Source organism: Esox lucius, chromosome 20 (assembly GCF_011004845.1).
Source record: "Esox lucius isolate fEsoLuc1 chromosome 20, fEsoLuc1.pri, whole genome shotgun sequence".
In the NCBI taxonomy this organism is placed as follows: Eukaryota; Metazoa; Chordata; class Actinopteri; order Esociformes; family Esocidae; genus Esox; species Esox lucius.
Window position 1 is genome coordinate 30,860,883 of NC_047588.1, and position 10,581 is coordinate 30,871,463.

Below are 10,581 nucleotides of genomic sequence, written 5' to 3' on the forward strand. Positions count from 1 at the left end.
ACCTGACCAAAAGTAAGCAATATTTTAGTTCTGCATAAACCAAGATTATGTTTATCTTTAGAGCCTAATGTTAAATTATTTTGGCATTTGTTTATAATTTCTCTTTCATTCGGTCGATGGTAGGCTACTGCCCAGATGTTCTACAAGTAGATGTTTAGATCAGTGATACTGCATTTACTCTTAGCTTAATATTTAAACTTTGTGGCTCTACATCGTTGATTTTTCAGGTGATCTGAAACGCGCCCTCTATTATTCCAACTCAGACATCCGGGTACTGGCTCCATTGAAGGCTGCTAGAAGATGGCTTCGGCAGTGAGAATTACGTCAACTGCAAATACACTAAATTTTCTAGAAAATCAAAACAGCGAGGAGGAGGAGGGACAGAATTTATGGTGAATATTGCCCGTAAACTATACAAATCTAAGGCTTTTAGAAAGAGTTAGCTCGCCTGTCAGTGTGTCTTGGAAATTATAAGAGCTATCAGGTTCTCGGCAGAAGCGCATCCGTTATGATTTTCAGGCATGCGGGTGCTAGATATAATGTATCTGGTATTATTTTCTCTTGCAGGTCCTCAATTTTGAGTGAGGTATCAACCCGTTCACGATCCAAATTGCCGTCTGGCAAAAATGCCCTCATTTTGGGTAAGTTTATTTTATTTTCTGCTTACATTGTGTACTGTTCGCCCGACATTGACCACCTGCTCCAGAGTATGCGCAATTGTAGTGGTCCTGGCTAGACAGGAAAGGGGCAATCTCAATGTAATACTCCTCGTATCCTTTATTCACCACCTCAAACCCCATTGGAGGAGAACGTCTGACGGGAGGGACCTCGGGCTATTATCCAATAAATGGGTATAGGGAGGTGAGGAGACTGAGCATGATGTGTATAACGTTGAGATTCTCCCTGGGCGTGCCTTTTACCTAGCGTTGTGTATTCTTCTTAAGTCAGCATTGCAAAATGGTTGCAAGGTTTGAAAAAGTTTATCACATTAAGTCAAATCTTAGAAGGCTGTTGTATACGTTCAAAAAAACGCAGAAATTGTCGAAACATCATGGACATTGTTTTGTTTACGCCTGAAAACGGCATTGTCCATAGAAGATCTGAACTTGTCAGAACACATTCGAATCAAGCAAATTCGATATCTTATTTACAGTCTGAACCAGAGGGACGTAATATTACCTGTTGTTCGAGTATGTCTGACATGGATGTAAGCCTGATCATTTATTTTGTGAATGCCTTGTCAGAATGCATCACCCATGATTGGATGAAAATCTGTTTAGTTTCAGACCAGTAACCGGTCACAAGAAACATGCTCAAATAGCTTACAGTTTGCTATTAATTAATTATTATAAGAACATGTACATAATATACAGTATATGCAGTTATAATGGAATGATAGGCCTACTCTTTCTTAACAGTATTTTGTGTACATACAAAAACAAATCCGGAAATACAGCATTTATTTTTGTCAAAGGGCTTCTCAGAAATTGCACACTAAAAGACACGGAATTTCCCTAATCCCATAGACAAACAATGGCAGATGGGGGCAACCAAAATCCCTCTGTAATTTCTTAGTTGCTAAAAAATGTCTGTTCAAATGTGTGAACAAGTACTTTGCTGTGTAAGATCTATTAATCATTTTGTCACCTAAATAGCTTTTTTAGTATTTAGGAATATCAAAAACATATAGTTTGTAAAGCTTTTGAAAGCTGGTCGACCAAAATTGCAAGTGAAACACTTACTACTACAGTGTGCTTGAAGGGGAGAGTTGGTCTGAATGTGAACTGTTGTTGCTGCAAATGTCATTTAATTTCTGTTGCTTATAGCATGCTATTTAACTGCACAATTGGTGTAATGTTTGTTGCAGGTGATACAGGAACGGGAAAGACCACTCTGATTGCCAAACTCCAGGGAGTTGAGGAATATGTCAAAGGCAGAGGACTGGAATATCTGTACTTTAATGTTCATGATGATGATATTGATGGTAAGTGGATCTGTTGTCAGAGACGAAGAGGCAGAGTAACTATAAAGTGATACATGTGAGGCATTACCTTATCTTTGTAGAGAATAAAATTTGATCCCAGTTTTAAACTTGAGTTGGCTGACCTTTTAAAGAAATGTTAACTTCAACACGATAACCTGCTGGTTGGAGCTTTATATGTTCCTCAATTTGCTAATCACTGAGATCATGTCACTGAAAGTATTTATCGTTCATAGTGGTGGACAATGATCACCGATGTTAGGGCTCAATCATGAGCATCTCATACATACTTTTTTTGGCAACCATTCATTTCCAGAGATGCAGCGTTCGGGGGAGCAGGTTTGGTTTTGGAAGGGGAGAGTCGGCTTTGACAGCGTGTAGAGCGTTCGTGACACAGAGGCGTGTGGTACTGGCTGAGGTTTTAAGTTAGAACAGTTCTTTAGCCCATAAGATTTTAGCTGGCTTAACTTTAAGAGTTACATTTCAAACTTAGCTAGCTATCTTGCTTAAAGGGGCATTCCAGTAACATGATCACCTGTTTGAATTTGCCAAGCTCTTCCAAAACCACGTTGTTGTTAAGAAATGTATTTCAGCTTGTTTAAAAATGACCTCACCCTGTCTCAGAGGTTTAGGTGTGCAGCAGGCTGTTTGGGGAAGCTCTGCTGGGCTAGAAATGGACGTCACTCTACGTCAGTCTTTTAAACAAATTGTGCTATGTGGGACTTTTCAGCTGGATAGAGATTTCAGATGGTTGAGCATGTGACCAGATTGCACTTGAGAATATGGTCTGAAAATATCCATATTGATGAGGTAATTGTAACTTTGCAATTCAGGTTATGGTTGCATGATTTTCTCAGAATATTACACATGTAATTCCAACTTGGAGGGTCATTCAAATGAAATATCCCACTGGGAACTAGGATGTCCTGAAAGGTCCTTTTTGGACATAATGAAACTAAATAATTAAACATGTTCATATAGCTTGGGGCGTCCGTTTATGATGGGTCACCAGTGATCAGTTCCATAGTGTAGTTTGGCTCTGGTTTCTTTTGTCTACAACTGTTCACCTGCCTGTGTCTGTGCAGATCATGCCATGTGTAACGCGTGGATTCTGGACGGTGACCTGTATCACAAAGGCCTTCAGAAGTTTGCTGTGTGTGGGGAGAACCTGGCTGACACCATGGCCCTCCTGGTAGTCGACATGTCCAGGCCGTGGCTGGTGCTGGATTCCCTGCAGAAGTGGGCCAGCGTACTGCGGGAGCACATTGACAAGCTCCGAGTCAACCCAGAGACACTGAGAGACTTGGAGCAGAGATGTATGTCTGAGAAGATGAGATTGATGGGGGGGGGGGGGGGCTCAGAAATGTAGAAACAGGGTTCAAACAGGGTCTCCCCCTTCTTGTCCCCTGCCCCTAGTGGTCCGGCAGTTCCAGGAGTACACAGAGCCAGGGGGCGACCACAGCGCCTCTCCCCAGAGAAGAAATCCTGTTGCTGGGGACGCTGAGGAGGAGTGTGTGGTCCTGCCATTGGGAGATAACACGCTCACACACAACCTGGGTGTACCTGTTATGGTGGTCTGCACAAAGGTAGGGTGGCCAACCTCAAGCATTAGGCCAGAGGCAAGTCTTAAATTAATATTAACTTCAAATGGTCATCTGGGTGGCAGTACAGTAAGGTTTCCTTATGTGTGCAAGACTGGAATATCGATCATTTTGTTTCACACTTCCTGATTTTCTCTGCTTTTCCATTTCCTTTTCAATCTTGTCTTGTTTGGCTTACCCTCTCTCTCTCTCAGCATAGTCTTTCCCTCTTTCCGCTTCCCTCCTTCTCTGCAGTGTGACACCTTTGGCAGTCTAGAGAAAGATCATGACTACCGGGAGGAACACTTTGACTTCATCCAGTCTCACATACGACACTTCTGCTTGCAGTGTATCCTTAAGCCTTAGTGGTTTCCTGATTTAATGTCATTCTGCTGGTTTTATTATTTTAACTAATAACCTATACTTATTATTTTTTTAACAATGTCCAGCCACCAGTTTATTGCTTGTCTTTCTTGTGTGAGTAGAGCAGGTCCTAATGTTGCTGAAAGAGGTCAATGAGGTGTCTGTGGCCATTACGTAAATATTGTGTCCTTGACAAGTGGCTATTCAGATGGTGCAGCATTGCTATACACGTCAACGAAGGAGAACAAAAACATAGACTTACTGTATAAATACCTGGTCCACAGGTTGTACGGCTTTCCCTTTGACCTGTCTGCCCAGGTTGTAGAGAAAGACTCAGTGTTCATGTAAGTGTGGCTTTTCGTGTTCTCACTCATGAAACGTTTAGCCTCCATACCGTTCTGTTGACTGAAATGACTTATTCTGTTGGAATACTTTTATTGTCTTCCAGACCATCCGGATGGGATAACGAAAAAAAGGTTGCCATTCTATATGAAAACTTTCAATCGTTGAAAAAGGAAGACAAATTTGAAGAGGTTATCATCCAGCCTCCGGTTAGAAAGGTAAAATCACTCCCAGATTTCATCATTTCCTCTTTTTCCACAGACGTTAAGGATTTGGGTACTAAACCGTTACACTAACCTCCTACAGACTAGGCAAAGGCACGTTCTAGGGGTATGATCAGGGTTACCCAGGAGATTATAGCTGGCATGCAGGATATGGGCAGGTCCTTAACTAGGCCCCAGGATGAGGACCGTAATCTAAAATAACATCAGTTCACCAGGATGAGCCTTCCTGTAATCAGATTACAGTGCCAAAAACCAAGCAAATGTCTCTAAAAATAGTTTTTTTATAGCTTTTTTTATTGTTGTTTTTGTTGTTGTATAGGTTGTTCATGAAAAAGAACTAGGAGCGGAGGACGATCAAGTGTTTCTTTTAAAGTTTCAGGTAAGCAAAATGTGCAGATTAAATAAAACAGAACATTGCACATGAATAACTGTCCCAACATCTTACTCATGCCAGTTGCTTCTGTTATGTGGACCATCACACTGATGTGTTCTGTGTTGTTCATCAGACACTGTTGTCCAAGCAACCCCCAGCAGCAGCAGGCAGACCTGTGGTAAGTGTCTGGGGAAACTTTACTGAAAAGGACCCCAAAGCAGTAAATCTTGTCATGTGTAATTATAGATAATCTCCCTCCTTCCTGTCTCTCGTCTCCTTTGTCTCTCGTCTTCTCCCTACATTCCCTTATCTCTTGCCCCCTGCTTTTCTCCTCAGGACACCACCAACAGAGCACCCACAGGTTCTCCTCGGGTGTCCAACCGTTCGGCCACAGCAAACGTAGCCAATGTCATGCCCATGCAGCCAGGTACCAGCAACAGTCCCCAGATGACTCAGTCAGCTGAGCTGATTAAGACAGCACCGCTGCCAAAGGCTAAGATGGCAGATATTTGGTGCATTAGGAATAATATTAGTGTAAATGTCCCGATAGCAGAGCTGCCAACCTTGATGCTCAACCCTTAGTAATGGTTGTGTTTTGTCTGTCTTTGTTTTGTGCGGTGCCGTTAGGTGGCCAGACCAGTGAGGGCGTACTGGCTAACTTCTTCAACAGTCTGCTGAGCAAGAAGTCAGTGGAAGGGGGTGGGGGTGGCAACACGCCCAGAACTGTACGGAAATCAGGTGTAGTATATTTACAATGAGATATATAAATATAAAAATTTTCAGTGTGAATAAATGGCAGTGGTAGCAAACCTCTGTAACTAATATACATTATATTATTTAGGAATCAATGACCATAGACTTTATTATTAGCAAGCACGTTTATTTATATAGCACAATTCATAAATTAAAGCAATTCAATGTGCTTTACAAAGAAAAGGAGAAATATAAAAATACAATAGAATAAAAAGAAATACTGTAATAATAAACAACAAAATTACATAATTTTAGTAAAACATTGAATAAGAAAATATAAGTGGAATAAAAACGTAACTGGTAGATTCCATGAGGAAGCTGTAAAAGCTGTAAGGCTAAACGGTCTGGTTAAGTTTAAGTGCTCAGTCATAAGCACGTGAAAAGATACGTTTTTTTTTTTATTGTATACCCTTAGGGCACGTCTAAGTTCTTCTGCTAGTTTTGGGTGCAGAATAACTGCTAAATGCAGCTTCACCATATTTAGTTTGGCTCTGGGTTCTACTAGCTGACCTGTGTTCATGGATCTAAGAGCCCTGTTCTGTTTATACTCAGTAAACATATCAGAAATGTATTTGGGGCCTAAACCGGAGTGATGTTTTCTGTTCTGTTGGTCCGGTTAACATTCGAGCAGCAGCATTCTGAATGAGCTGCAGCTGTTTTATTAACTCAAAAGTATAAAATTTTATTTTTGAAAATACCACAGCTAACTACTGAACAACCATTTGGTATACTTATATTAGGAAATGAATTTAACCAAACATCAGTTATCTGTTGACTCCCACACCCATCTAGTTGTAGTTGGGCTTCTGTACCTGCCTTTGAGTCACAAAGCACTATGGAATGTGCTGGAATCCTGGTTTGACCAAAGGTTTCCCGCTGAGTGGGTCATTGTCTGTTCAAGATTTGGATTTCTAGTTACAAGCAATTTTTAGGGGAGTAGTGTAGAGTTGTTGGATGTTGGATAACTTTAATGACCGTTTCTTTCTTTTGGTTTTCACTTCACCTTCAATGTATAGTAATTTATTAATGATATCATGATAGGAATGGTATATCACAATTAAAAAAAATCCCAGATTCTTCTCTACGTCCATTGCTCACGTGTGTGTGTGTGTGTGTGTTCACCTCCTGTGTGTGTGTGTGTTAGTTACAGGATGCTGGCCCCGCTAAGGTCGGTGTATCGTGTAACTCCTGCATGCCCTCATATTGTATCGATGCAGGGCTCGTCTGCAAAAGAGACCTTTGCTCTCAGCATGAGCTCCCCTGCTAAAGTTAAAGTGAAAAATATATACAGTATATATTCCTAGAGCATGCTCTGTCTCTGTGATCTTATTACTATTACCATGCCTCCTTTGCTCTTATTTTAAAAGACCAGGTGAGTGAAATCAAGATGGCAGCAACTCCAGCCCACCAATCCACATTGCATTCTGCTATATACTTTTATATACCCCAGACTTTAAGTGCTGTTATACTCTTGATCTGCTGCTTTTGTACTTGTTCAGTTACATTAAATAGCCTGTTGTCCTGCCTGTGTTCCCTTATTTTAATGCCTGCACACACACAGAGCCTGTCTGGCTCATGTAAGTGGATGTGGCTGGATGCTACATTGGCTTTTGCTTGTATGTGTCCATGGCATCATTGTTTTTTATACTGCTCATTCTTTTTCTCCACACATTCTTTTTTTGTCAGACCTTAGATTTAGATAAGATTCAACTTTATTGTCACTGAACAAGTACAAGTACAGTACAACGAAATGCGGTTAGCATCTAACCAGAAGTGCAAATAGAAGATAGCAGGATATTTACAAGTGAAACCTGGGTCTGCCACTAGAGGACAGCATCATTTCCTCCTATATCCTATGTTTTTATTGTATTACTCGGGCTCTTGAAGACTACAGTGGTAGCTGGTTAGAACTTTGCAGTTTGTTTGTGGTACCATTTGAAAACGACAGACTAATTTGTCCCAATATCAGGAATTGGTGAAAGGGTGTTTTTAACACCTACTTCCTTAACTCTTATCTTTCAGATCCAAAGGTGGGACTAGACGGTGACCCAGAGGCATCCTCCCCCACCTCACCCTCACCCCCAGCGGGCATGGATGAGTCCTGAACCCCAGACCCTGACCCCACCACCACACGAGTGCACACACGGGCTGGATCTTCTCCCTCTTTTTATACCCTTTATTGTCAAATGGATCAAGGGCTGGACTGGGAACAGAACGGAAGCGGGTGCCATGAGACCAAGCCCTGCATGCCTGACCATCAAAACACCGCCAAAGCAGCACAAACTGGACTTAATGATAACCATCATTATATTATATAAAGTTATAAGCTCACTGGATATTGGAGAGAAAAGGAGTAAGGCTGCTTACTTGCCTGTCTGTTATTGCTGTATTTTCAGACCCACATTAAATTGAGAGTAACAGATTTTTTTGGGTGGCCTTAGTAGAGTTTAAGTCTTTAATTTGCCATATCTAATAAGCTATCATAGTTTTTAGATGAACAAACCGTGGATAATTTAGAGATTCAAGTTTTTGGAATAAAACAAAAACATATTCAAAATTAAAGTGAAATAGGCATGTACTGCTCATGCCCAAGCAGTTCCTTTTAAATTTACCAGATGCTTTTATTCCCAACAACTTGCATGTTAGGTTAGGTTTTAGTGCCCAAGGGCACAAGAAATTCTTCACAGTTGGTTCAAGGATTCGACATGAAAACATTTCGGTTGTCTGACCCAAACACACATCTGTCTCACCATGTTATCTCATAACATGTCTGTAAATTGTAACAGGCAGAGATACAGGGACAAGGGGTGCAGAGACACAGACAGCTAAGGGGTGCAGAGACACAGACAGCTAAGGGGTGCAGAGACACAGACAGCAAAGGGGTGCAGAGACACAGACAGCTAAGGGGTGCAGAGACACAGACAGCTAAGGGGTGCAGAGACACAGACAGCTAAGGGTGGCAGAGACACAGGTAGGAAGGGGTGTGGGTGGCTGAAACCTGGGTAGCCTCTGCACCCTCTGTCTCCTGGCCGGGGTAGTGTGACACAAACGCGTCGACTGCTTCTCGTTTTTGATCAACTCCTCGCACTGTATCTTCTGCTTCCTGGTTTTTCTTTTTTCCTTCTTCCACAGCCTGCTCCGCAGGGGCCTTCATATACACTCCCTGACAAGGTCCCAATGCGGCGGGGCTGCTAGCTGCCTCGCGAATGTTCTGGAACCTGCCAGCTTCTCCTGTGGGGGGCGTTGGTACAATGCTGATGCAGCAGGCGGGGCGTGTTTGCGCCAGAAAATGCACCACATTTGTTTTAAAGTGTATAACTGAGACATAAGGACTCAGGAAAAATAAGCATATGTTTTTAGACCCATGTTTGAAAATTTTACTCATGGGTATTTGCTCTTTCCATTAATGAATCCTAAAGTCTTCTCTTCGCTGTAACCGAAAACAAATAAGTGATCAAGTGGTCAAAGAGATGTTTATTTGTCAGTAAACAACTAAAATAGTGTCCTCCCTTCCCTGATTGCACACTTTCATGGAGGATACTCAGAAGTATTAATGGATGGTGAATTTCTTTCAATTGTAGTAACCACTTTGAACCATATTGTTTGTCAAAATATAAAATCATGCACATATTTAAAAACAATATGCCAGTTATTGTTATATCAATAAAAGGTATTGCACAACAAACTTAATCCTATTTTTATCACTTTATTTTGGGATGCACAACTGTAACTGTAATTTGCTTGATATAGGTGCATGGAGAAGGTGGGAGAAAGAACATCTCACCCACACAAATAGATTTTTTTCGGGCTAGTCTTTCTTGATAAGGTTGGAACTGCTTTGAGCGAAGGCCAAAGAGAATGAGGTACAGAGGAGGTAGGGAGCAATATAACTAATGCTAGTTTGTTTGCTTAATCTGCTTCTTCAAATATCCATTATTAGTTTAAACTCAAACTAGTTGGACAGCACAGACTTGCCTAGCTACTCAAACTCATTGCTCCTGCCAAATGCTAGGACACGCCCATGAACTTTACTTTCTTCTCTGCAAGGGTGTAAGGATCTAGAAGCACCATAAAGACAGTTCCTTGACGGCAAAAACAATGTTAACTTTCTAAACGGACCTAATCAGTAGTTAGTGTAGGGTATATTGTGTCAGAATGGTGATTTATGGCCCTGGGGGGCGGGACTTGTAGGGTGGGACTTCCGGTATGACGTATGTTAGGGTGGGACTTCCTGTATGACGTATGATGGGGTGGGACTTCCTGTATGACGTATGTTAGGGTGGTACTTCCGGTATGACGTATGTTAGGGTGGGACTTCAGGAGTGACGTATGCATGTCCGGTGACTTTGTGATTTATGATTACATTGATGTGTCAGTGTTTGATGTTTTACAAGGCCTGATGAACAAAACAGACTAGTGTTATAACAGGTGGGTTATGTTTGATGATTAACAAATGGGGCTTAGGGTTCCGGAATGTTAAATTCCCAGGCAGTAAATAAGTGTTGTGTCAGCGGTAAGGTGTTTGGTGTTAAACAAAAGGAGGCCAGGGTTCCAATGCCTTGTGGTACAGATGTAAACTTCCATGTTTTGCAATGTGGTGTTTTTCCACAAACACGGAGTTACACATGAGAGACATGTTTTTCTGTAAGATATAAAGAAGGGGATGGGACGGGACTTACGAGTTCGGATAGTTTTCAGCCCATTATTCATTTTAACAAGAGATGGGCTTCAAGGTTATGTCTGCCCAGTAGTAATGGTCCCTAAATAACCACTAATACAAACTGTAGTACATACAGGTTAGAAACCATCCCGTATCTCACGGTTTGTAGTCCAACACAGCACTACAGCAAGTTAACATCGCATGAGCAATGCTTTTATTTTGAAGGAGCATCCACGGCCCAGGGCCAACCACACATTTCGCAAAGGTAGATTGTTTAGCGGTTGGGGGGTTTTAAAATATTGTTA

General features: G+C 41.6%; 1 protein-coding gene across 2 annotated transcripts; it reads left to right on the plus strand.

Moving 5' to 3' along the window:
* The first annotated feature begins 263 nt into the window (after positions 1 to 263).
* On the plus strand, positions 264 to 9,306 carry LOC105018945 (cytoplasmic dynein 1 light intermediate chain 1). Of its 2 annotated transcripts, XM_034288907.1 has the most exons (14): positions 264 to 392; positions 568 to 641; positions 1,868 to 1,984; positions 3,067 to 3,297; positions 3,398 to 3,567; positions 3,817 to 3,910; positions 4,133 to 4,268; positions 4,373 to 4,484; positions 4,810 to 4,869; positions 4,997 to 5,041; positions 5,200 to 5,290; positions 5,491 to 5,601; positions 6,761 to 6,784; positions 7,639 to 7,704. In XM_034288907.1, the coding sequence occupies exons 1-13, from the start codon at positions 301 to 303 to the stop codon at positions 6,781 to 6,783; spliced, it is 1,356 nt and encodes a 451-aa protein (XP_034144798.1). In that variant the 5' UTR covers positions 264 to 300; the 3' UTR covers position 6,784; positions 7,639 to 7,704. The 2 variants fall into 2 exon arrangements, with proteins under 2 accessions (XP_034144798.1, XP_010883078.2); XM_010884776.4 differs by lacking the exon at positions 6,761 to 6,784 and having other exon boundaries at positions 7,639 to 9,306.
* The last annotated feature ends 1,275 nt before the right edge of the window (positions 9,307 to 10,581 follow it).